General features: G+C 42.6%; 1 protein-coding gene across 3 annotated transcripts in view; it reads left to right on the top strand.

Moving 5' to 3' along the window:
* The window catches only part of dlg2 (discs large homolog 2), a 615,655-nt gene that overhangs the window by 322,597 nt on the left and 265,349 nt on the right, over positions 1–27,709 (top strand). For all 3 annotated transcript variants that reach the window (XM_018091766.2, XM_012958043.3, XM_031897354.1), the window contains 3 exons: positions 6,888–6,971; positions 9,425–9,475; positions 23,333–23,457. In XM_018091766.2, the coding sequence (XP_017947255.1) occupies positions 6,888–6,971; positions 9,425–9,475; positions 23,333–23,457 (260 nt within the window). The remainder of the gene's footprint in view (positions 1–6,887; positions 6,972–9,424; positions 9,476–23,332; positions 23,458–27,709) is intronic.

Here is a 27,709-nt window from a genome sequence, read left to right as displayed (position 1 = left end):
CCCACCGCTGGCACTCAGGAAAAGGAAGCGAGGAAGACGGAAGCGCTGCGCTCCAGGTGCCCCGGGCTGGTGCTGTTTTCTCCTAACAGGGGCACCAGCCCGGGGTACGAGGTAAGCGGTTAAAGTCACTTGGGGGTGCCTAACATTTTGGCACCCCCAAGTGACTTTGACTTTCGTTTCCCTTTAATTAAACCCAATAGGGCTGTTCTGCCCCCAATAAGGGGTAATTATATCTTAGTTGGGATCAAGTACAGGTACTGTTTTATTATTACAGAGAAAAGGGAATCATTTAACCATTAAATAAACCCAATAGGGCTGTTCTGCCCCCAATAAGGGGTAATTATATCTTAGTTGGGATCAAGTACAGGTACTGTTTTATTATTACAGAGAAAAGGGAATCATTTAACCATGAAATAAACCCAATAGGGCTGTTCTGCCCCCAATAAGGGGTAATTATATCTTAGTTGGGATCAAGTACAGGTACTGTTTTATTTTTACAGAGAAAAAGGAAATTAATTTTAAAAATCTGAATTATTTGATTAAAATGGGGTCTATGGGAGACGGGCTTTCCGTAATTCGGAGCTTTCTGTATATCGGGTTTTCGGATAAGGGATCCCATACCTGTATAATTAGAGCTCCAAAATGAATGTTGTCTTTTTGCATATGTTCATCTCTTCCTCTTGGAGACGGATCGGTTTAGACACGTTCTCCTGACCGAGCGTACGTGATTCCCAGTGATATAAAGGTTACAGAATAAGCTTCCCATATGCCGAGCAACATCACTTTGGCAGGAAGGGTTTCCAAACACAACATAGTCTGGCATCCCAGCTGTGCGGAGCATTGATTGTTCCTGCCTAGAGCTTTAATGTGTCAAGTTGTTTTCCGAGCCGACTCGTCTATTGACGGAGCAACCAGGCAATGGGCACTGCTGTGCCGCTCCGATCTCCCTCTTATAATGCTCTCCTAAATAAGTAACAGCTGTAAAGGGGTTTACCCACCATCGAAGGCGGTGGGATTTTCTCTCAGAAGTCTCAGAGGGAGAGCTACTCATTATACTTCAGAGCGTAAATGGGCACCTTGTTAAAGAGTTGCTCTAGAAGGGCGTCCAGTATTGATCTTGGCTGAAGTTCCTACTCAATGATGTGCGATTCCCGTTGTACATGTGGTTGGCAGGGGCCACCGGCAGAACTTTACTACAGTCATCCAAATCCAGCAATTCCAGGTTTTATGGGATCCAACAGGAACAGGTTCATGATTCCTGGGGTGAGTTTTCAGATAAACCCAAAGAAAGTAGTGGAAGAAGCAAGAGGGTCTTCAAGGGAGTGGTGTTCCCCAAGCACCGTCCCTCAGGATTTGATCGGCCCTTTCCAGGTGAGGCCCCTTGGGAATTGTATAGCATTTAGCTTTCCCAATCACTTGCTCTTTATTGTACATGGATGTACTCATTCACATTACATTCTTGTACATAATGGTTCTTGATTTACTTTTTATAGATATTTCTATGAAATATTTCACATGTTTTGTTTGCCCCATACTTGCTTGTTTAAAAGAACTGGCAGTTAGTCCTTTGTTGATTAGGAATCGTGCTTTTTAGTTAGAAGAGCCATGGCCATCACATTTCAAATGGTGTTATAGGTTTTGAGAGTATGGGTTGATATTAAGGGGGAACTTTATCTAAAATGATAAACTTTATCTAAAAGAAAGAGTTGTATAATTCAAAAAACACTATAAAATTGTATGTGTGTTTATATATGTATATGGGTAATGGACCTATTATCCAGAATGCTCAGGACCTGGGGGTTTCTGAATAAGAAATCTTTCCATAATTTGGAAATAGGAGTGCTCTGCCCCCAATAAGGGGTAATTATATCTTAGTTGGGATCAAGTACAGGTACTGTTTTATTATTACAGAGAAAAGGGAATCATTTAACCATTAAATAAACCCAATAGGGCTGTTCTGCCCCCAATAAGGGGTAATTATATCTTAGTTGGGATCAAGTACAGGTACTGTTTTATTATTACAGAGAAAAGGGAATCATTTAACCATGAAATAAACCCAATAGGGCTGTTCTGCCCCCAATAAGGGGTAATTATATCTTAGTTGGGATCAAGTACAGGTACTGTTTTATTATTACAGAGAAAAGGGGATCATTTAACCATTAAATAAACCCAATAGGGCTGTTCTGCCCCAATAAGGGGTAATTATATCTTAGTTGGGATCAAGTACAGGTACTGTTTTATTATTACAGAGAAAAGGGAATCATTTAACCATTAAATAAACCCAATAGGGCTGTTCTGCCCCCAATAAGGGGTAATTATATCTTAGTTGGGATCAAGTACAGGTACTGTTTTATTATTACAGAGAAAAGGGAATCATTTAACCATTAAATAAACCCAATAGGGCTGTTCTGCCCCAATAAGGGGTAATTATATCTTAGTTGGGATCAAGTACAGGTACTGTTTTATTATTACAGAGAAAAGGGAATCATTTAACCATTAAATAAACCCAATAGGGCTGTTCTGCCCCCAATAAGGGGTAATTATATCTTAGTTGGGATCAAGTACAGGTACTGTTTTATTATTACAGAGAAAAGGGAATCATTTAACCATTAAATAAACCCAATAGGGCTGTTCTGCCTCCAATAAGGGGTAATTATATCTTAGTTGGGATCAAGTACTGGTACTGTTTTATTATTACAGAGAAAAGGGAATCATTTAACCATTAAATAAACCCAATAGGGCTGTTCTGCCCCCAATAAGGGGTAATTATATCTTAGTTGGGATCAAGTACAGGTACTGTTTTATTATTACAGAGAAAAGGGAATCATTTAACCATTAAATAAACCCAATAGAGCTGTTCTGCCCCCAATAAGGGGTAATTATATCTTAGTTGGGATCAAGTACAGGTACTGTTTTATTATTACAGAGAAAAGGGAATCATTTAACCATTAAATAAACCCAATAGGGCTGTTCTGCCCCAATAAGGGGTAATTATATCTTAGTTGGGATCAAGTACAGGTACTGTTTTATTATTACAGAGAAAAGGGAATCATTTAACCATTAAATAAACCCAATAGGGCTGTTCTGCCCCAATAAGGGGTAATTATATCTTAGTTGGGATCAAGTACAGGTACTGTTTTATTATTACAGAGAAAAGGGAATTCACTTAATTCATTCATTGCATAGTAATATTTATGTTTTAATCTACCTTCGCCTGAGAACTATAGGGTGACAGCTTTAATATTCATTAATAAATGTGCAGAGTAATGGAAAACAGTAGCAACATAATTAATGTGGAAAAAAAAACAAACATTAAGAAAAGAAATATGTAACGGCACAAAACAATGCAGTGTAATTCCCGGGGAACAGGTGCCGACAGGATCAAATGCTCGCACTCACATACATTCTAATATGATTACATTGTATTACAGCTCTTATAACTCTAGCAAACAATGTGTAGCTAATCCTGGAGGATAATGGGTTTCCCCAGATAATGACTGCGGCTGTGATTGTAATCTTACACAATTTAATTACTGCCGGGCTCCTCTCAACAGACTCACACAACAGGTTTTTATTGTTATATCTGCAAAGTAGAACAAAACAATTCATGTTTGTACTCCCTGCATTTATTGACTGAGATGTAGAGATTTCTGTTCTTGAAATGTACCCCCTACTGTAAATGATAAGGATATTAGCAGTCACTGAGGGGTTCTGTGCCCATATAAAGGCACAAGGCTGCAGGCTGAGTTATACAGGGAACTCTGAGTATCACTCATGTATTATAAGGGATAATGTACCCCCTACTGTAAATGATAAGGATATTAGCAGTCACTGAGGGGTTCTGTGCCCCCCATATAAAGGCACAAGGCTGCAGGCTGAGTTATACAGGGAACTCTGAGTATCACTCATGTATTATAAGGGATAATGTACCCCCTACTGTAAATGATAAGGATATTAGCAGTCACTGAGGGGTTCTGTGCCCATATAAAGGCACAAGGCTGCAGGCTGAGTTATACAGGGAACTCTGAGTATCACTCATGTATTATAAGGGATAATGTACCCCCTACTGTAAATGATAAGGATATTAGCAGTCACTGAGGGGTTCTGTGCCCCCCATATAAAGGCACAAGGCTGCAGGCTGAGTTATACAGGGAACTCTGAGTATCACTCATGTATTATAAGGGATAATGTACCCCCTACTGCAAATGATAAGGATATTAGCAGTCACTGAGGGGTTCTGTGCCCATATAAAGGCACAAGGCTGCAGGCTGAGTTATACAGGGAACTCTGAGTATCACTCATGTATTATAAGGGATAATGTACCCCCTACTGTAAATGATAAGGATATTAGCAGTCACTGAGGGATTCTGTGCCCATATAAAGGCACAAGGCTGCCTCTATTTACAGCGGTACAAACACCATCAGCCACAGTAAAGATAGAAATGATTTAATATTTCTCATTGGTTGAACCTATCTTTCTTTAAAGGAATACTGTCATGGGAAAACATGTTTTTTTCAAAACCCATCAGTTAATAGAGCTTCTCCAGCAGAATCCTGCATTGTAATCTGTTTTTCCCATGGGGCTAGCCATATTCTTCATTTCCCAGGGTGCCACAGCCATGTGACCTGTGCTCTGATAAACTTCACTCACACTTTACTGCTGCGCTGCAAGTTGGAGTGATATCCCCCCTCCCCCCCAGCAGCCGATCAGCAGAACAATGGGAAGGGAGCAAGATAGCAGCTCCCAGTAGGTATCAGAATAGCACTCAATAGTAAGAAATCCAAGTCCGGCTTGGGACTCCTCCAGTTACATGGGAGTAGGAGAAACAATAGGTTAGCTGAAAGCAGTTCTAATGTGTAGCGCTGGCTGAAAGCTCAGACTCAGGCACACTTTACTGCTGCGCTGCAAGTTGGAGTGATATCCCCCCCCTCACCCCCAGCAGCCGATCAGCAGAACAATGGGAAGGGAGCAAGATAGCAGCTCCCAGTAGGTATCAGAATAGCACTCAATAGTAAGAAATCCAAGTCCGGCTTGGGACTCCTCCAGTTACATGGGAGTAGGAGAAACAATAGGTTAGCTGAAAGCAGTTCTAATGTGTAGCGCTGGCTGAAAGCTCAGACTCAGGCACAAGGCACTGAGATGGCGCCTACACACCAATATTACAGCTACAAATACATTTGTTGGTTCAAGAATAAAAGGTTAAATGGCAGAGGGAATTATTTGCTGTGTAACAGTGTCATTTAGAAGTAAACAGAACACCATAAATATCATGACTGTATCCCTTTAACTAAAATGCATTTAATGGTGATGAATTTATTTTGTTTCTCTCAGTTGATGATTTTGTTTGGCCACATTTGGCCGCATCAAAGATGATTCAATGTTTCTGAATCTTTAACACAAAATGTGTTTCTGTTTCTCCTGCGGATTTACTTTACGCCATTGATTTTCAATGCTCCATCAACCTTCTGCTGCTCTTCTGCTCGCGGCTCCTCATTAGTCTCCCCCTCACTTTTTTGGAGACAGAAAATGGCAGAAAAATGTCGAACTCGTGCATTAGAATTTAGAGCTGAGTATGTCTTTCTGTATCTGCCACTTTCCATTAAAGGTTTTGATGAACCTAATTAACGAAGTTTTAGAAACACGTGGAAGGGACAGGCTTTCGGCACAAGGGATTTGCCAATAAGTGATTCCAGGTTACAATTTCCAACACTTTCTAGTACTTTGCGTTTGCTCCATCACCAATCCCTGCCCCATACCTGCTCCTTCCCCAGTTTGTATGTGCTCCCTGCTGGCACCATTCTCTACCCCCTTCCCCCTTCCACCCCATCCTCAGATATCACCATGCTCACTCTGAACCTCTTGCCCCTTTCTAATGTCTACAGCAGTGATCCCCAACCAGTGGCCAATGCTCACCAACACTTGTTGATGCTCCCAGTGGCCCCAAAGTAGGCGCCATTTTTACATTTCTGGCTTGGGGACAAGTTTTGGAAGCCCAGAGACACAGTTTTACCCCAAGCAGAGCCTCCTGCCGGCCAGCAGTCACATGGGGCTACCAAATAGCCAATCACAGCCCTTATTTGGCACCCCCAAGAACATTTTTCATGCTTGTGTGGCTCCCCAAGACTTTTTACATCTGAGTGTTGCTGACGAGTAAAAAAGGTTTGGGGGGATCCCTTATCTACAGACTCTTTTGCACCCCCCCATTGCCAATCTACCTACACCTTCACCAGTTTGCCTTCCCACCTCAACCTCCAATCTCTGTGTCCTCTCCCACCCTCAGTGACCTCCAAACCCTCTCCCTGTTACCCCCCTGGGTTCCCTTCTTTCCTTTTCATCTGTAAGTCCCTTTTAGAATGTAAGCTCTTGTGAACAGGGCCCTCCCCCTAGTGTCTCCGATCCTCATCCAAATGTAATTGCAAACCATTTTTGTGAATTGTTTATATGTACACGTTAACTGTTCTGTCTTTTGTACCCCTCTATTCTGTAAAGCGCTGTGTAAATTGATGGCACTATATAAATAATAATAATAATAATCTGGCTTTATGTGCAAGGAAGGGGTAATTATTACTAGTAAACCTAATAATACCTGTTCTGTGGAGCTAAATAAATACTCACTTAGCAATGATTATGACAGGATGAAAGTCATCAAAGCAGTGATGAAACCTTGTAGGAACTCATGTAGGAACATGGACATCAGACCTTTGCCTTTATTGTCTAATGTGCAGAACACTACTGACTAGTTGCTATTAATAACTGCACTATTGCAATTTAGCACTTTTATGTTGGGTGAAATGAACCAGCTTTTGTTTTATATCTCTAATATATCATATTAAATAGCAAAGTATGTGGAGTTAACTAAATGTATCTGTTGGTTTCTATCTTCCAGGCCAGTCCTGCTCCCATCATTGTAAACACGGACACTTTGGATACAATCCCCTATGTAAGCTACACACCGTTTCATGAGAACGCAGTAAGTATCAATACTACTATTTGTCATTTTTCATTGTCAAATTTCCACATATCACTTATCTAAATATATGTTTATTGAATTATATACAGTATATAAAACTCCCTTGGGTTCCTAAGGTGCCTACATTCTCCCCTCAGGTTACGCCAAAAGTGACATCGCTTCCATACCAAACTCTCACCATAGCTGCTGATTGGTTCCTATCCTACAGTGCAATATGCTGAGTCCCGCTGCCCCCCTGCACAGCCTGGGAAAGGAAGCAGCAGGAAGTGGCACAGATGGGCGGGGCTAGTGGGGTTTTTGGAGACATTTTCAATAAATCAGGCTGAAAAGCTACTTTTTAAAGCACATTCCTTCTATATTTAGATGAGTACGATTCATTGGCACAATATTGTTTCACACAACATGTCCCCTTTCAAATGATAATGACATACAGGGGAACTATATATGGAATCACTCACCAGAGTGGGGCAATAAAAATGATTTGGCGGCCACATCTGGCCCATGGGCCTCAAAATTGAACAGCCCTACCTTATTGGATGGTCCCTCACCTACCCATACATTCTGACCAGTTCTGCCTTACCCAATAGCTGTTACTGGGCAAAGTCCAGTCTGGGTAGCACAGATCATCCTAAAATTCCCCTTTGTCCCTTTCTGTTGCGTGGGATTCTTCTAGAGTACATCTTAAAGCTCTGATTGGATTGGCTGTAACCCTTTGCTCTCACAATAGAGCCAATAGCTGACGAATAATAACTTTTATGTCAAGAATACTGACCGAGGATGAGCTGTAATGAGTTGTTTGTCTGTGGAGCTTGTTTATGGAATCCTTTGATCGGCTGTAGATTATAAAGGAGTTGGGGGGGTTCATATATTTCCCACTCTCATGCCCCATACTGGGATCAAAATGAAGAAATCAAAGGGAAACACGGAACAAATGCAGAGAAGGTTCATTACCAATCACCTGGCGAATAAATCTTCTGCTCCATTTGTTTTCTCTCCCTTTGATTAGAGGCTATCCCTACTAATACTGCTTGACCTTTGCTTTTATGTCTTCATTCAAGCGCCTCCATTGAAACCTCCCAGTGCCCGTGACTCGGATCTATTGTGCCTCCCATTATATCCGGAACAATCTTCATTTTGTATCCTAGGGATTCTGTAATTATATCCGCTCTCGGCCGGGGTATGGTAGCGCTGAACTTGACTTATCTGCACTTCAGTCATTTCATTCTATCTCTGTGGGTTGCTACGATTAGAATGTGGGTATTAAATTCTAAACTCAACATTTGGATAAAAATGTCAGGGTCGAAAAAACCCGAAAACCTCTAAAACCACGAAGCGAAAAAAAAAAAAAGATGTTCCAGTTGTAAAAGGGACGTCTGCCATTGACTTCTACATGATCTCGACAGGGTTTAGATGGCGTGTTATTGCTTTTGGATTTGTCACGGTTTTGTTGTATAATAAATCGCAAAAAAAATTGAGTGTTAGTAAATGCTCTTCTATTTGAGAGAAGGATTTGGTAAGAAATGTGCATTTTGTCCCCCAAGTAGAATGCTAGGATTACTAATTATATTTAAACACTTAAGGTGCCCATTAGACCGATTCCACAGCTTATTTGCCCGTGTATGAGCACCCAGGACAGGGCCGCCGGGACACAGGGAAAAAACCCAGTGGGCCCCGGCAGCCCAAACCCGACCCTTGCCAGCTCTCCCCCGGCCGACCGTTCCTCCTCGACACATTAAACTTATGTGCGCTCAGGGGAGGACATGGGGTGGGGGACCCTGTGTGGGGTTAGGGAGGCTCAGCGGGGGGTAAGCGAGGCTCTGCGGGGGGTAAGGGAGGATCAGTTGGGGGTAAGGGAGGCTCAGCGGGGGGTTAGGGAGGCTCAGGGGGGTTAGGGAGGCTCAGCGGGGGTTATGAAGGCTCAGTGGGGGGGTAAGGGAGGTTAAGAAGGGGCCCCTGCGGGGTGATTAGGGGGTGTGGGGGACATGGCCGGCAGGGGCACCAGCTTAGCCTCCCTTACCCCCCACTGAGCCTTCATAACCCCCTCTGAGCCTCCCACCACCGGTGGGCCCTGCAACCCCAACAGGCCTACCTGACCGCATTTCGGACTAAAATTGGCCAGATCTCAATTGGGCAGGTTTGATTTTCCATCATATCGGGTACTGTATTGGCTTGGTGATGCGGCCCTTGGTCCGACGGCGCCTATACCCGCTTTTTTTATTCGATCATTTGACCCTAGGGCCAAATGGTCAAATTAGCCCGATGCTGCCTTAGGCGGGCACATCATGAGAAGGTTGGCTTATTTGCCGACCTGGCCAAACGAGTGGATTGCAGCGTGTATGGTTCCCTTAACTTCCATTCTATTTTTTTCCAAATTAGAAACAAGCTGAAACGACCCTCAGTGCTGCTTATCTGTTACACACAGGCCCCTCTAATCCGTCTGTGTCTCTTTCTAGATCAATGGAACCGAAATTGAATACGAGTTTGAAGAAATTACTCTGGAGCGGGTAAGTCAAGCGGAACATTCCAGATCAAACAACAGAATCCCACTAATGCATGTAATGCGGCGTTTGTGCGGCCATAAGCAAAGCCCTTGCCATAAAGCGCTGCATAACTCGTTACTGCTAATTACACAAATTGATGATGATTGAGGGATATGGGAATGGAGTCATACGCACTAGTTTCATTTTTATGCATTTTGGGTTTCAAACTGTTCAGTAGAAATTGCTTAAAAGAGGCAGAAACCAGGAAGTGTTGGTGGGCGAGGTGTATTATATCAGAGGGTGTGGCTTGTATTAGTGGGAGGGGCTTATTTTTGGCACACAACGCCTATAGTATTCTTTTTTTTTTTTTGCTCAAATTCAAGCATTGAATGTAGATACCAAGAAAATCTTGGCAAAAATGGCCGCATCTTGGCCGAATCCCGAGTCGAATCCTGGCGCATCCCTAGTGGTAGGTAGCACTAGAAATGAGTTGAATTAAACTCACTATCATATGTGATAGACTGGCCAATCATCTTTAGGTATTGAATTGAATCTGTTTTTTAGAATTAGGATCCAAATTCACTTTTATACCCATTGGGGTTATTGTTGCTGGTTGAGCCGCCATTAGGGGAGGTTGGATCCTTAATCAGTTGTATAAAGGCACTGAGCTTTGGATTTTGATGATTTTTGGACCAAAACAATATATTTTGGAGCGGTGGTGTATCTATAGAGGGAAAAGACCCTGCGGTTGCGGAGTGGCCCAAGGAACGGGGGGGGGGGGGGGCAAACCACGGGGTCTGCTTCCTCTATGGCCACAGTTCAGTGTAAGAATGAAACTGGGTAAAATAGACAGACTGCGCAAAATAAACAATGTTTGTAATATAGTTAGTTAGGCAAAGATATAATCTATAAAGGCTGGAGTGGGCAGATGTCTAACATAATAGCCAGAACACTACTTCCTGCTTTACAGCTCTCTTAGCTGTTAGTTAGTCAGTGACTTTAGGGGGGGGGGCACATGGGACATAACTGTCAGTTTGTGTGCACGCAGGTCAGATTCAAATGCAAACTAACTGACATATGGCCCCCCCTCAAGTCACTGATTGGCTGCTGACTGCTAACAGCTTAGAGAGCTGAAAGCAAGAAGTAGTGTTCTGGCTATTATGTTAATAATTTAGAGAGAACCTCATCTGCGTACACCAGCCTTTATAGATTACATTTTTTGCCTAAATAACTTAATTACAAACATTTTTTATTTTGTGCAATGGGAGTTTTATAGCATCTAAAAGACTTACAGTTGCCATTCATGTTAGTAATGTATCCCGCTATATACAGTATATACCTATATATGTGAAAGGGACCCAGTAAATCTACTGCCTTTCTAAGCTCATTTATCATGGCATGAAGGTGAATTCCCCTTGTAATAAAGCGCACTGCCTCGCCGATATAATTAACCAATTACACTTTATATTTATCATGTGCAACGCGCCGTTTATTTACTAAATGATGTAAGAGAATTGACCCTGAAAAGCAATTTATATTGTTTAATCCCATTCACACCAACCGAATTAGCTTTCATTGTGAGCCTGAATGGGAATCCGCTCCCTACAATATTCTCTTAATGATAAAGGCTCCGCCCCCGCAGATAAATGCTCTCTCGTTAGCCCCCCCTGTGCTTTGGTTTCTAATGGAACCTGCCAGAGGGATTAGTTATGTTCTGCATTAGATTGTATGAATGGATTTGTTTATGTATCCGGCACGGTGCCTTGTTGCTTTTTTGACTTAGAAGTCCATATGGATATTAGAACTTCAGTGCCGATTTTTTGCCAAATTTGCAATTGGCCTTCATTAGTGATGAGCGAATCTGTCCCTTTTCACCGAATAATTTGCGAATCTTTCAAAAGATTTGCGAAAAGGTGAAAAATTTGCAAAACGGCGAAATTGTTGTGCGTCAAAAAAAATTGTTCATCCCCTAAAGTTTTGTAGACTGATGATGATTTGATAATGATTATTTTTTGGTGTAACTAGTACTTAATTAATAAGCAAATATTATGACCTCATGCAGTAGTCTATTTAGCTGCCTTGCAATTCTGAATTTAATACAGGTATAGGACCCGTTATCCAGAATGCTCGGGACCAAGGATATTCCGGATAAGGGGTCTTTCCGTAATTTGGATCTCAATACCTTAAGAATCAATAAAACAGCAATTAAATCCAATAGGATTGTTTTGCATCCAATAAGGATTATTTGTATCTTAGTTGGGATCAAGTACAGGTACTGTTTTATTATTACAGAGAAAAGGGAATCATTTAACCATTAAATAAACCCAATAGGGCTGTTCTGCCCCCAATAAGGGGTAATTATATCTTAGTTGGGATCAAGTACAGGTACTGTTTTATTATTACAGAGAAAAGGGAATCATTTAACCATGAAATAACCCCAATAGGGCTGTTCTGCCCCAATAAGGGGTAATTATATCTTAGTTGGGATCAAGTACAGGTACTGTTTTATTATTACAGAGAAAAGGGAATCATTTAACCATTAAATAAACCCAATAGGGCTGTTCTGCCCCAATAAGGGGTAATTATATCCTAGTTGGGATCAAGTACAGGTACTGTTTTATTATTACAGAGAAAAGGGAATCATTTAACCATTAAATAAACCCAATAGGGCTGTTCTGCCCCCAATAAGGGGTAATTATATCTTAGTTGGGATCAAGTACAGGTACTGTTTTATTATTACAGAGAAAAGGGAATCATTTAACCATGAAATAAACCCAATAGGGCTGTTCTGCCCCAATAAGGGGTAATTATATCTTAGTTGGGATCAAGTACAGGTACTGTTTTATTATTACAGAGAAAAGGGAAATCAGTTTTAAAATTCTGAATTATTTGATTAAAATGGAGTCTATGGTAGACGGGCATTCCGTAATTCAGAGCTTTCTGGATAACGGGTTTCCGGATAAGGGATCCCATACCTGTACGGATAATTATATTATTGACCCAACCTCAGACGAGTTACTTCCTTATCAAAAATGCATTGAGCACAAGAGAATAGAAGGGGTACAGAAACCAAACTATGGGTCTATGGATAGAAAACTCACTCACTTTGTAGTGATGAGCGAATCTGTCCCGCGCAATGCAACTTTTTTGCTGCACCGCAACTTTTTTTGACGTGCCCGCACCCTTTTTGGACATGTAAACTTATGTTAAACTAGATCCTGATGGTTACCATAAACCACACCCTATATCACCCGGAATGAGGCTTATTCCCTCAGGCCTGAGCCCTCGCTTGAGTTGAAGGCCAGGTGGTTGTGTTACTATAACTCTCTATAAAATGGGCGCCAGTGGTTCTTAAAGTTGAACATGAACTGTTTATTTACACAGCCACTTGGGAGTAACAGGTACAATATGTAGGTAGTAGCATCTCACAGGTCAGGCAGTACTAACGACAGATGGTCACAATGACTCTTTCCCCAGCTGGGTTAACTCCCAGCTTTCAGGTTATGGCTTCCAGTGGAACCCAGGCGATCAATTTCCTAGCCCTAGGTCTGTACACTGTTAACCCTACTCTGGGCAGTATCATACCCTGGATAATAATTCCTCTACAATCCTTGTTGGAGCCAGAAACTTTTCGCTAAAGAGCCCTGCCTGTCTATCACACCTAGTGTGACCTATAACAGGAGCTGCCTATTTTATATGGACCTACCTATTCCCAGATTCCACAGTATCTCTCCTGCTTACTCAGGCAGAGACTTCACAAAATAACCTCCAGCCTCATGGCTGCTCAGCCTTTTATACCACAGTGCCAACTTATGGCCAAACTGTGGAACTGCACAAAAGGTCATGCTATAACCCAGGAACAGGGACTTACTTCCCATTACATTAAGGACCCTTCATAGCTGTCCAAATACTAGGGGACCACAGAGTTAGAAAAGGTGCAATTTACCAGTTCCCTACAGCTGCTTAGCCTTTTATACTGCACCATAGTGCCAACTTATGGCCAAACTGTGGAACTGCAAAAGGTCATGCTATGACCCAGCAAAAGGGACTTACTTCCCATTACATTAAGGACCCTTTATAGATGTCCAAATACTAGGGGACCACAGAGTTAGAAAAGGTGCATTTAACCAGTTCCCTACAGCTGCTTAGCCTTTTATACTACACTACAGTGCCACCTTATGGCCAAACTGTGGAACTGCAAAAGGTCATGCTATGACCCAGGAACAGGGACTTACTTCCCATTACATTAAGGACCCTTTATAGCTGTCAACCAGTGAGAAAAGGGCACAACTTACCAGTCCCCTACAGACATGACCACAAATTTTTCTCAGTAAGTTTTGCGGAAGCTTCAATTCGCCAATGGCCGAATGCCACTGTGAATCCACGTTTGGCGAAAACATTCGCTTGTCACTATTGTTGACTGAAGATGAAATGGAATGTTTCTTGTCTCTACAAAAAATATAAATTGTTTAAAACAAACGTGACTAATTCACTTACCCTTCACTGTCCACATTTCCAATTCGGTCTGATCATCCAACTTTGCATTTTTAATCACTTGTTTTGCCTTTGAGTCGTGTCTTCCTCGGCTGCAGCTCCGTGACCTGCCGTGTCCCCGTGGGCAGGAAGATGAATATCGTTTTCTAGTACGTTGGCCGACTGTTTGCGCTTTATCGCTGGCTCAGCGTAGCCTTTGCACCCTCGCATTTAAGGAGCTTCTGAGAAGAATTTAATTTCCAGCCGTACTTTTTTTTCCTCTATAATTGGAATTCTGTGCTCGTTACCAAGATATTTATTTCTAAATTAGATTTTCTAGCGCAATTATGGCTCCTGTAATGAAATGTTATTCTTAAACAGACAACTAACTTGATAAAGAGGCAATAGAATTGTTCAGATCTTTCCAAAGTCCCAAGGAAAAATACATAGAAAAAGTAGCGATAACCTTCCATTAGTCAGGCTTAGCGTTGAGTTGTGCTCTGGCTATTATGGTTGTGTGTTATCTTTTATAAAGCGCAAATCCTATGTGTTTGTTACATGGCAATAGATCAGACATGAGAAGCTATAAGAACATAACAATGGCCCAAGTGGTGACCATAAACTCACCATGACTGGCCTATGTTCTGCTTCCATGGTCTGCTTAACTACTTGCAAGCCCAGAGCATATTTATAGATAAGTTATAACTGCAACCAGGGTCGGACTGGGCCACCGGGACGCCGGGAAAATACCCTGTGGGACCCAGCAGCCCAGACCCGACCCTATTGCCGCTTCCCCTGGCAGCCAATGTCCTCCCCTGACGCGTTTCACATATGCGCGTTCAGGGAAGGACGTTAGGCGGGGGCCCCTGCGGGGGGTTAGGGGTGAGCGGCAGGGATGCTTGCGGAGGATGCGACTGGGGCACCTTGGGGGGTGCGGGGCCCCTGGAGCCACACCCGGTGGGCCCTGTACCCCCCAGTCTGACCCTGACTGGAACCCATGGTAGCCGACAGTTGTACCATGTTAGCAACAGGACAATGTAGAGTTAAGTTATACCTTGTAGGTCCAGGGCTATATTTGTATATAGGCATCTGAAGGTCTGTGCCTAGGGCTGCGGCTTTAGGGGGACGGCCCTCAGGTGCCTATATATTCAGTAAAAAAAAACTTCCCTAGCCACCCCTAGATCATACCTGTACAAATCCGGTGGCGGAACTGGGGGGGGGGGGGGTAAGGGTGTGAAGGCCAGTGACATCACTTCCTAAACCAGAGGGGGCGTGTTCTCTGCATATCCATACCTACATACATGCACCTCTCTGCAGAGCCATTCCCCTACTAATTGTAAGAGACAGCGCCAACTAGTGGTTGTAAATAAAGGGTGAAGTCTATGAAGAATACTTCAAGTTGGACTATACCATGCCTTGGGTGGCACCGGACCTAAATACAGCCCTGAGTAGGTCCCTGTTTCCGGCATGGTATAGTCCAACTTGAAGTATCCTTCATAGACTTCACCCTTTAGTTAATGGCGGTGCAGAGAGGCGTAAGGATACTCGGAGAGGAGATACTCTATGCATACGGGAGGCTGTGCCATCACTGTATAAATAAATAAATGAAACCTGTTTTCCTTTTAAAGCGAAGCTCGTATCCTCGGTGAAAAGAAAATGCTCAAATAGTTTGTCATTTTGTCATTGGCGTTAATATGTCTCTTATCACAGTCTATCCAGACGTTGCTTTTAGTGACTGTAATGGAAGTGCTATTGGAATGGAGGCATTAGCGTGTAATGGCGCTGTGTATAAAGCCCACACATCCTACTTTATCCAAACAAGTATTACGGGCTGCAAATGGCTGCTATTTATACATATCCATATAACGGAGACGTGGCGCTCACTGAGAAACATTATATTTATATATAAATATCTATATCGCTGCTGATAGAGTTGTCAATTGTTGTCAACATACATTGGCGCAACAAATATGGGGGCCCCACGGAAACACAAGCCTTTACTGTATGTTCCTTGTATTTAATAGCAGTAATATCTCAATATATTATTATGTGTCGTGATTCTAAATCCCTGGATATTTCTTATTTATCTTAATTATTTCTTACCTGTTGTTTCCTATGATCCCCTCAGGCTATTCACAGCTGATAGGCTCCCACTTAATTAAGGGGGTGGCGGTGCAGTAGGATATAATGGGGTGCTTGAGTGGCAATGGATAGACCTATATCTGTGTTTATTAATCATATAACAGTCGGTATTTAGTACTATCAGCATTGAGTACTGCTGTTACTGCTTCTATTAAAGGGGCGGTTTACCTTTTAGTATGATATAGAATGGCCAATTCTAAGCAACTCTTCATTATTTATTTTTTATAGTTTCTTTTAATTATTTGCCTTCTTCTAACTCTTTGCAGCTTTCAAATGGGGGTCACTGACCCCGGCAGCCAAACCCTATTGCTCTGTGAGGCTCCAGTTTTATTGTTATTGTTACTTTTTATAACTTATTTTTCTATTCAGGCCCTCCCCTATTCATATACCAGTCTCTCATTCAAACCACTCCCTGGTTGCTAACATTATTCAGACCATAGCAACCAGATAGCTGCTGAAACTATAAACTGAGGAGCTGCTGAACAAAAAGTTAATAACTAACAAACTAAAAATGAAGACCAATTGCAAATTGTCTCAGAATATCACTCTCTACATCGTACTAAAAGTTAACTCAAAGGTGAACAACCCCTTTTAAAGAAATACTCATGGGCCAGTTTAATTCTACTAAAAAATAAATCTCAATTTGTTTACTGTATAATTTGAGTTGTAATACAGGCATGGAACCTGTTATGTAGAATGCTTAGGACCAGGGTTGCCCTGGGGGTACAGGGCCCACTGGGGGTGTTGGGGGCCCCCCAATGGCCCCTGCTGCTCCCTGCAGGGGCCCCCAACACCCTCCAACTCCCATCCCCCAGCACGCCTAAATAAAACTTACCTGCGGCGCATTGGGGGAGGGTGACCAAAGGATCACGGGAGTGCCCCGGGGGAGTTCGGGTCTGGCCTGCCGCGGCCCAGTCCGACGCTGCTTAGGACCCGAAATTGGAATTAGTTGGTTAAAATGAAGTCTATGGGAAATGGCCTTCCCGTAATTGGGAGCTTTCTGGAAAATGGGTTAACGGGTCCCATACCTGTAGTGTTTTTGGGAATTAATGCAATCTAGTTTTTTCCGATTTGAGTTATTTTGTAAATAGTGATGAGGCAATTTGCCTGATGAAAAAATTCAGTATTTTGCAACCAGAAAATGTTTTTTTGCAAAACTGCAGCAGAAATGTAACTTTAAAAAAAATTCACTAAAAAAATGCAAGAAATGCGCCGCAAAAAAAAAATGGCCCATTCACTTCAATGCATTTGGAGTGGGAGAAAAACTTGAGGAAAAAAACTCCCATTGAATATTGGTTAAGTATTCATTCTGGGGGTATAGTTTTCCTTTAATAGTAAAGAATATTCTACAAAATGGAAAAATATGTGGACTTGGTCAGTGTTTTATTTGATGGAGTGCAACGTCGGACTGGGCCCAGACCCGAACCCCACGGGGCGCCCCCAAAATTCTTTTGGGCTCCCACCCCCGATGCCGCGGCAGGTAAGTTTCATTTAGGCGTGCTGGGGGAAGGCGGGTGGAGGGTGTTGGGGGCCCTTGCGGGGGGGGGGTGAAGGTGACAGGGGCCATTGGGGGGTGCAGGGGCCCCTGAGGTGGAGGCCCCGGTGGGCCCCTCACCCCCAGACCCTGATGAAGTGACATGGTACAGCATGGGGAATTATAATTAATCATTATAGGAGGGAAAACAACGCTGTAAAGAGTAAAGAATATTCTACAAAATGGAGGGGGTCGGAGGGTGTTGGGGGCCCCTGCGGGGGGGGGGGGGGGGGTGATGGCGGCAGGGGCCATTGGGGGATGCAGGGGCCCCTGAGGTGGAGGCCCAGGTTTGCCCCTCAGACCCTGATGGAGTGACATGGTACAGCATAGGGAATCAAATATCTAAAGCGGCTCCATCTGTAGCTCCTTCATTAGTCCTTGGTGCAGACTAGAATTTGGTACTTTCTGCTTTTTTCCAAAAATTGCCTTGTTTTTCTCTGACCCTAATAAAGATATTTTGAAAATAATTCTCACAGATCAACTTTATTTGTGCGTGAAACTCCTTCTCCTCTGCAGTCAGCCCTCGGCTGAATCCCACGCAGCTCCATTCGGAGTCGATAGCGGAGCATTCGGAGCTTCTCTCTGTGACCCCCATTAGCAGTAATTTCCCCGCGTTTCCCTTCTGTTTGGGACAGGGTAGAGATAAAGATGACGACAAGCTGTTTCTTTCTTATAATTAACAAATAGCTTTGTACCTGAATGTAACAACATGTAGGATTAATCTTCAAAAAAAAAAAAAAAATCTTCCATTGGAAAAAGCTTGTAGAAGAGGCTACAAACAGCAGCTCCACTTAATTATTAATGCTGCCCCAGGGTACAGACTCATTCCGCTGCTCAGTACAACTGTAAATTCATTTTACTAAGGTTCTGCAGTGTCGGAACAGGCACAAATCCCATCATATCTCAGCGGCTTAACCATAAGGCTTCCCTGGGACCTCCCCAGACCCACCATGTACCAGATGTGACTATATGTAACCTGAGTTACCCACAGTCATATCTACGTATGTCAGATAGTCTTCTCCAGAGTCATCACCTGAATTCATTTTGGAATGCCAAGTTCTACATCTGTGCATATTTATATTTGTATGTATTTTAGATGTTCAGTGGTTATGTTTCTTGGTTCAGCCCTTGGCTAAACTATACCTACCCAGTTTAGTGAATCTAAGAGAGCCTACTGATCTAGATAATCGCTGGCCTTCTCTTTATTTTCTGGTTCTCCATTGCTCTTTTTGAATACTGAAGGTCGGGGTCATGTTGGTCTTTGGCAGCAGATCCTGGCAGCCCCCTGTTGTCTCAAATCTTTCTCCAGGCCTCCTTCTTATGTCTGTGGCTGGAAGTGTGAGCGCTCTCTAGTGCCAAACTTCCCACTCTCACCTCTTCTTCACCTACTCGTACTCAAACTTTAGGGTTGAACCTCCTGGGGGGATTAAAGGCAATGGCAAGAAGCTCAATGCTGGTTAGGGCAAATTGGGAAGAGTGCCAATTTGTTCTCCTAGATCAGGGGTGGGCAAACTTTTTGGCTCAGGGGCCACATTGACTTACCGATGGGCCAGGCCAGCGTCACAAATCACGGGGCCTCCCAGCTCCCCCCAGCATCCCACCCAGCATTCACCAGCTTCGCTCCCCAGCATCCTCCAGCTCCACTCCCCAGCATCCTCCAGCTCCACTCCCCAGCATCCTCCAGCTCCACTCCCAGCATCCTCCAACTCCAGCCCCAGCATCCTCCAGCTCCACTCCCAGCATCCTCCAACTCCAGCCCCAGCATCCTCCAACTCCACCCCCAACATCCTCCAGCTCCCACCCAGCATCCTACAGCTCCCTACAGCTCCACCCCCAGCATCCTCCAGCTCCACCCCCAGGATCCTCCAGCTCCATTCCCCAGCATCCTTCCCTGCATCACTACAAAGCCCAGCTTAAATTTAAGTTTTTTTTATTTACAATGCAGTGTCCAATACAAGTGTCCTTGAGGGAAGTTTAGTCCTCGAAATTGTGCCTTTTGTCAAAACTAATGCAATTGTGTATGTCTGGGATTATGGATTCTATTGGCACCTCTTTAAGCAGCAACTGTGAGAACCCTGATACTACCACCATGAGTAACAATAGCATCAGGGTTCCCCAGTTCCAATAGGACCAGGGAAGTATTTAGGTCCGTATGCCCCCCCCAGACAGCAGAAGTGACATCACATGCATGGGCATTTCTTCCCCCATGACGTCACTTCTGGTGTCATCATGTGGGAAATGCGCCAGAACTAGGGGTAGACATAAGAGACCCCTGCCCATCTTGCCTACCCCTAGTTTGCACTCCCTTTTCATTGCTCCAGCCCCTTGTCATTGCACGGCTGGGGCAATGACCCTGTCCCCCTCAACAGCATTGCACGCAAACGAAGGGGGAGGGGGCAAGGACGAGGTGCCCGACTGGGTTGCATAGGGAGCCCAGTCAGCTTGGCCCTCCCTTCAACTCCCCCCCAGCTCTACCACCAGATTTCCAACCTTCCTAATGCCGCGACCCTTTAATACAGTTCCCCATGTTGTGGTGACCCCCAACCATAAAATTATTCCTAAGACCATTGGAAATATGAGTTTTCCGTCTTGGGCGGCCCCTGTGAAAGGGTCGTTCCACCCCCAAAGGGGTCCTGGCCCTAAGGCGACATTTACATCCAATTTAGCACTTGAGTCAAATGACCCTTATTATTTTTAAAAACCTTGCCAGGGAGGGGATTTAAGTAGAAATGAGGGGGGGGGGGGGGCATCTTCCGGTATATAACAGCTCACGTAATACCAGCAGATATTGAAAAAAAAAAAGAAACTTATGTAATATCCACCCAGTAGGGGTATGAAAAGTAATTTTTTCTGCAAGCAATAAAGCTTTAATTTTTGTGCTGTATTTCTCTTTGGTATAAATCACATTTATTATGCAATAATCAGAATCTTTTGCCTAATGTTTGGACAGCTGCATATTATCCTTAATAATCCCCCGGAGTCTGCAGGATTTGGAATAAAATCTATATATATATATTGTGAAATCAAGAATATTAATGCTGGAAAACGTATCCAGTTCCATTATACTGACAGTGTAGGCGCCAGGCTATGATACATTACGGGATAATGCACAAACGGCTTTTGGTATTTGCAAATGATCTTATTTCCGCACATGAATAACGTTATTAATGGACGTGGATTTGATTAGTGCAAGTCCAGTGATGGAATAAGCAAAATGCGGGCAGGGCTCGCCCCTATACAGTTAGACCTTGACTGCATAAACGGCCATGGAATCAATAGGGAAGGAGCAAGGAAGCACATTTACACCCACACATTGGTAACTAAGCACTAAGGCAATGCTTTGACATAATAATAGGTTTGGCCAAGTCCATTGCTGCCTGTGCCAGGGGCAATTAGGTTTAAATCTTAATTAAGGGCCCAGATCTCAATGGCTTTGAGTTGATCTACAATGGTTCCTTGAGTTTCAGCTCCAACATCCAATGTGGCCCTTTCAAAGTCACTCCTCATTATACCATGAAAGCTTTATATTCCCACCTCCTAGGGTTTCCAGTCCTGATTTAGATGCTGTGTATGTGGCACGAGTCATTGGAAAACTTTTGGTTTTAAGAAGATTGTATCCATATTTAGGAACAAGTCAAAAGGGTTGAGGAGACCGCCTCATACGTATGCAAAGAAGTCAAAAGGGATTCTGGGAACAAATCCCATTTACATGGGTTTGAAGCAGAAGCCGGCATAATAGCTGATCAGATTCCCAACTACAGACCAGTTTCGCCCTTCTTGGGGCTCATCAGTGCAGGGTTTTCTGATCAGCTTAGGTAGAGCCAGGGGTGGGGATTCACGAACAAGTCAAAAGGGTTGAGGAGACCACCTCATACGTATGCAAAGAAGTCAAAAGGGATTCTGGGAACAAATTCCTTAAGGCTCTTAGAAAAAAAAAATCCCATTTACATGGGTTTATCCTATAGGCTTAAGCTTACCCACTGGGTTTTTAAAGCAGAAGCCGAATTTCTATGCTTATTTTATCCCCAACGTGCCAACTTTTCTGCTACTATCAATTGGTTGCTTTCCAAGTCTGACCCCCCACCCCATCAGCCATGTTCCAAGCTTCCAACCAAGATGTCTATAGGTTGAGTGTATTGGTCATCACTGGTCAAAGGCAAAACAAGTGATGCCATCACCCACAATTACCAAAGAGTCATTTTATGGAGCACCTTCTGCTTGTACCTTCTGCTCTATGAAGGCTTTTACTGTATTGATGTAGGAGAAAACAGTAAACCGAGAATCTGATGCCAGGAAAGAAGCTGCTGACTATGGAGCCCACCCATTGAATGTTTAATCAAGGTTTGCTTTCTTTTTCCAACTTTATGTTGGTTCCTCTGGTTCAAGTCATTCAGAAAATCTAAATTCTCTTGATAAATTTGAATGGTTCCGTGATAACACCAGTTTCTGCTGCACCATTAATGTTAAGAACTTGGAATCTCTTGTTGTATCATTTCTTGGTTGCCCTACTGCGGCAATAATTAGAATGAGATAACTTTGTATCTCCAGTTTGAGTCTCACTCTTTAGCTGTGTGTGTGTGTGCCGCCATTAGACCCATCAAGAACTAGTTACTTGTGGGCGGGGAGGTCAATATTATGTAAATCTACCACTTGAGCCTCCTTTCCCAAAAAAATACACACTCATCAGCGGTTGTCTAAACATAGAAATTAAATTGTATTTGGTTTGGCCGATTCGGCCGAAAAAGGCAGAATCTTGGCCGAATCCCAAACCGAATCCTGGATTGGGTGCCTAGGTAGAACCAGCTTGCAGCCCAATAGAGTATTCACTGTGCAACCAACTACAGAAATAGCGGCAGAGCAAACTATAAATTGTAAATTAAAGTTATATTCATTTAAGATACTGGGAGTAAAATGTATTAACTTTCAAATTTGATCACAAAAAGAAATTACGATTGAAGTTTTTTTCACCGTTTTATTTTTCTTGGGTGCTACCATATTTACGAAAAAATTCCACTTGTTATTTATTGGGAAACAACTCAGTAGCCGTGAATATCATAGTTTCAATCATTTTTACAAATTTGACTGCTTAAAAAAACTTGTAAAATAAAATTTGATGCTGATTTTGTTTCATTCGAATTTTCTGAAAAAGGTGAAAAATGTGTAAAATTGAGATTGGGCTTTTATTTATAATTGAATAGTGATGAGAGAATCTGTTCCGTTTCGCTTCGCCGAAAAAATTGCGAATCTTTCAAAAGATCCGCGAAATGGCGAAAATGACGTGCGCAGAAAAAATTGTCGCCTGTGGCTATTATTTCGTCGCCCACGGCTATTATTTTATCGCACGGCTATTCTTTTGTCGCCCCCGGGCCAATTATTTAGTCGCGTGGCTATTATTTAGTCGCCCGCAGCTATTCTTTTGTCGCCCGCGGCTATTATTTAGTTGCGCAGCTATTCTTTTTTGATGCTGGCGACAATTTTTGGACGTGTGGCGAATATTTCTGTGGCAAATTTTTTCATCCATTTCACAAAACAATCCGCCAATGGCGAAACGCGGAAATTCGCTGCGAATCCATGCCTGGCGAAACATTTCGCCCATCACGATTATTGAATCGAAATGCAGTCTTACATTACTTATCAATAAATAAGCCCCTCAATATCTCCTTCAGATAGAGATAACAGTTTTGGGTGATAGTAGTAATTACTGTAACATTATACATTATTTTTTCTCACAGGGGAATTCCGGCTTGGGATTTAGCATTGCCGGAGGTATCGACAACCCTCATGTAGGAGACGACCCTGGAATATTTATTACAAAGATAATACCAGGGGGAGCAGCAGCGGAAGATGGCAGACTCAGGTACGATGAAATGGCGCTGGGTGTAAATATATATATACACTTATTATATTTCTTATATTTATATGTATGTTTCATTTATAGTAATGAGTGAATCTGTCTCGTTTTGCCAAAAAAAATTGCAAAACTTGCGAAATGCAGGATTTTCTTACGAATCCATCGCTCATCACTATTAATTTACACTAATACAGGTATGGGATCCATTATCCAGAAGACATTAACTTGTACTTGATCCCAACTAAGATATAATTACCCCTTATTGGGGCAGAACAGCCCTATTGGGTTTATTTCATGGTTAAATGATTCCCTTTTCTCTGTAATAATAAAACAGAACCTGTACTTGATGCCAACTAAGATATAATTACCCCTTATTGGGGCAGAACAGCCCTATTGGGTTTATTTAATGGTTAAATGATTCCCTTTTCTCTGTAATAATAAAACAGTACCTGTACTTGATCCCAACTAAGATATAATTACCCCTTATTGGGGGCAGAACAGTCCTATTGGGTTTATTTAATGGTTAAATGATTCCCTTTTCTCTGTAATAATAAAACAGTACCTGTACTTGATCCCAACTAAGATATAATTACCCCTTATTGGGGGCAGAACAGCCCTATTGGGTTTATTTAATGGTTAAATGATTCCCTTTTCTCTGTAATAATAAAACAGTACCTGTACTTGATCCCAACTAAGATATAATTACCCCTTATTGGGGGCAGAACAGTCCTATTGGGTTTATTTAATGGTTAAATGATTCCCTTTTCTCTGTAATAATAAAACAGTACCTGTACTTGATCCCAACTAAGATATAATTACCCCTTATTGGGGGCAGAACAGCCCTATTGGGTTTATTTAATGGTTAAATGATTCCCTTTTCTCTGTAATAATAAAACAGTACCTGTACTTGATCCCAACTAAGATATAATTAATCCTTATTGGGGCAGAACAGCCCTATTGGGTTTATTTCATGGTTAAATGATTCCCTTTTCTCTGTAATAATAAAACAGTACCTGTACTTGATCCCAACTAAGATATAATTACCCCTTATTGGGGGCAGAACAGTCCTATTGGGTTTATTTAATGGTTAAATTATTCCCTTTTCTCTGTAATAATAAAACAGTACCTGTACTTGATCCCAACTAAGATATAATTACCCCTTATTGGGGGCAGAACAGCCCTATTGGGTTTATTTAATGGTTAAATGATTCCCTTTTCTCTGTAATAATAAAACAGTACCTGTACTTGATCCCAACTAAGATATAATTACCCCTTATTGGGGCAGAACAGCCCTATTGGGTTTATTTCATGGTTAAATGATTCCCTTTTCTCTGTAATAATAAAACAGTACCTGTACTTGATCCCAACTAAGATATAATTACCCCTTATTGGGGCAGAACAGCCCTATTGGGTTTATTTAATGGTTAAATGATTCCCTTTTCTCTGTAATAATAAAACAGTACCTGTACTTGATCCCAACTAAGATATAATTACCCCTTATTGGGGCAGAACAGCCCTATTGGGTTTATTTCATGGTTAAATGATTCCCTTTTCTCTGTAATAATAAAACAGTACCTGTACTTGATCCCAACTAAGATATAATTACCCCTTATTGGGGTGATTTTTTCGTAAACTTAAGGTATGAAGATCCAATTTATGGAAAGATCCCTTATTTGGAAAACTCCAAGTCCCAAACATTCTGGATAACAGGTCCCATACCTGTATAAGGATATTAAACACACCGAGGAACGCAAGAGTGTTACCTGTCTATCATTCATTCTCTTAACCTTTGTGTTTGGGTTAACTTTCTCTTTAAAAGTCGAAATCCACTCTAAAACATACTCCCATAATCACATTGTGACCACAGCGGTTTAGAATGATTTTGGCCAATCAGTGATGCATCTGGCAGTCAGTATAGGGAACCGCCGCGCAACACCCCTTATTTATTTTGAAATGGGCAGAACTAATGAGAACCTTGCAATTAATAGCAAAGTATGATAAATGCAGATGAGTAAAACCTGTTAATGTGCATTTGCTCTGCCAGGACCCATTAATTCAGGTGAGATGATTCCCTTCCATTCTACATGGATATAATTCCAATAAGCAAAATGCAATTAGAAAATAAAGAAAGAAAATGCACAGAACAATTTCGTAAACATTTCAGGCTTGGGAGGTTTCTGGAAAAATGATTGTGATTATTCTTGGCGTTTCAGTGAGGAGATTTCTAATTTTGTTCTAAGGAATAACAGAGGGTTCAAGTGTCCCGCTAAGGGGGGGTATTAACAAGCTTTTTTCACAATTTGTAGTGATGAGGGAATCTGTCCTATTTTCAATAATAAAATTTGTGAAATGACTTTTTTGTCACCCTCGTCTTTTTGTCGCCTGCGTCTTTTTTTGACGTGCCCGCACCGTGCCTAATTTGACGTGACCGTGCCCAATTTGACGTGCCTGTACATACACAATTTGACGTGACCGTGCCCAATTTGACGTGCCTGTACCATGCACAATTTGACGTGCCCGCACCGTGCCCAATTTGACGTGACCATGCCCAATTTGACGTGCCTGTACATACACAATTTGACGTGACCGTGCCTAATTTGACGTGCCTGTACCATGCCCAATTTGACGTGACCGTGCCCAATTTGACGTGCCTGTACATACACAATTTGACGTGACCGTGCCCAATTTGACGTGCCTGTACCAAGCACAATTTGACGTGACCGTGCCCAATTTGACGTGCCTGTACCATGCACAATTTGACGTGACCGTGCCCAATTTGACGTGCCTGTACCAAGCACAATTTGACGTGACCGTGCCCAATTTGATGTGCCTGTACCATGCACAATTTGACGTGACCGTGCCCAATTTGATGTGCCTGTACCATGCACAATTTGACGTGACCGGGCCCAATTTGAAGTACCCGCACCGTGCCCAATTTGACTTGACCATGCCCAATTTGACGTGCCTGTACCATGCACAATTTGACGTGACCGTGCCCAATTTGACGTGACCGTGCCCAATTTGACGTGCCTGTACCATGCACAATTTGACGTGACTGTGCCCAATTTGACGTGCCTGTACCATGCACAATTTGACGTGACCGTGCCCAATTTGATGTGCCTGTACCATGCACAATTTGACGTGACCGTGCCCAATTTGATGTGCCTGTACCATGCACAATTTGACGTGACCGGGCCCAATTTGAAGTACCCGCACCGTGCCCAATTTGACTTGACCATGCCCAATTTGACGTGCCTGTACCATGCACAATTTGACGTGACCGTGCCCAATTTGACGTGACCGTGCCCAATTTGACGTGCCTGTACCATGCAAAATTTGACGTGACCGTGCCCAATTTGACGTGCCTGTACCATGCACAATTTGACGTGACCGTGCCCAATTTGACGTGACCGTGCCCAATTTGACGTGCCTGTACCATGCACAATTTGACGTGACTGTGCCCAATTTGACGCAACCGGGTCTTTTTTTGACGTGTGACAAATGTTCTGTGGCGAATTTTCGCGAAAATGACAAAATGCGGAAATTCGCTGCAAATCCATGTCTGGCGAGAAAATTTGCTCATCGCTCTTAAGGTATGAAGATCCAATTTATGGAAAGATCCCTTATCTGGAAAACTGCAAGTCCCAAACATCCTGGATAACAGACGCGCCGGCATCCATTTTAATGCGACCGTGCCCAATTTGATGTGACCGTGCCCAATTTGACGCAAACTGGTCTTTTTTTTACGTGAATTTTCACGAAAATAGCAAAATGTGAAAATTCACTGCAAATCCATGTCTGGCGAGGAAATTCGCTCATCACTAACAATTTGTATTTTTTCCTTTGTGCGACAAGATGAAAAATGTGTTGTTTTTGCATTTTTTCTGCATTTTTTCTCATGCTTTTTATTTTTAAAAAAGGTGTTCATGGTTAGGGATGATTGAATCTGTCACGTTTTTCACCGGAAAATCCACGCAAGTTCCGTAAAATTCATTAGAACGGCAAAAAACTCCACTGTTTTGACATTACCGTGCCCATTTTGACGTGACTGTGCACATATTTTCCATGGTGAATTTTTACGGCCATTTTGACGTGACTGGGCAAATTTTCTCCATGGTGAATTTTTGCACCCATTTTGCGCAAAACTCCACTGATGGTAAAACGCAGAAATGCAACGTGAAAAAATTTTTTCACTCTAGAACCACTGAAATGACAATGTAAGAATAGCGGGGGGGAAAAAAAGACCATTGATTCCAAT

This window comes from Xenopus tropicalis, chromosome 2, assembly GCF_000004195.4.
Source record: "Xenopus tropicalis strain Nigerian chromosome 2, UCB_Xtro_10.0, whole genome shotgun sequence".
NCBI lineage: Eukaryota > Metazoa > Chordata > Amphibia > Anura > Pipidae > Xenopus > Xenopus tropicalis.
This window is presented reverse-complemented; position numbering and strand designations above follow the sequence as displayed.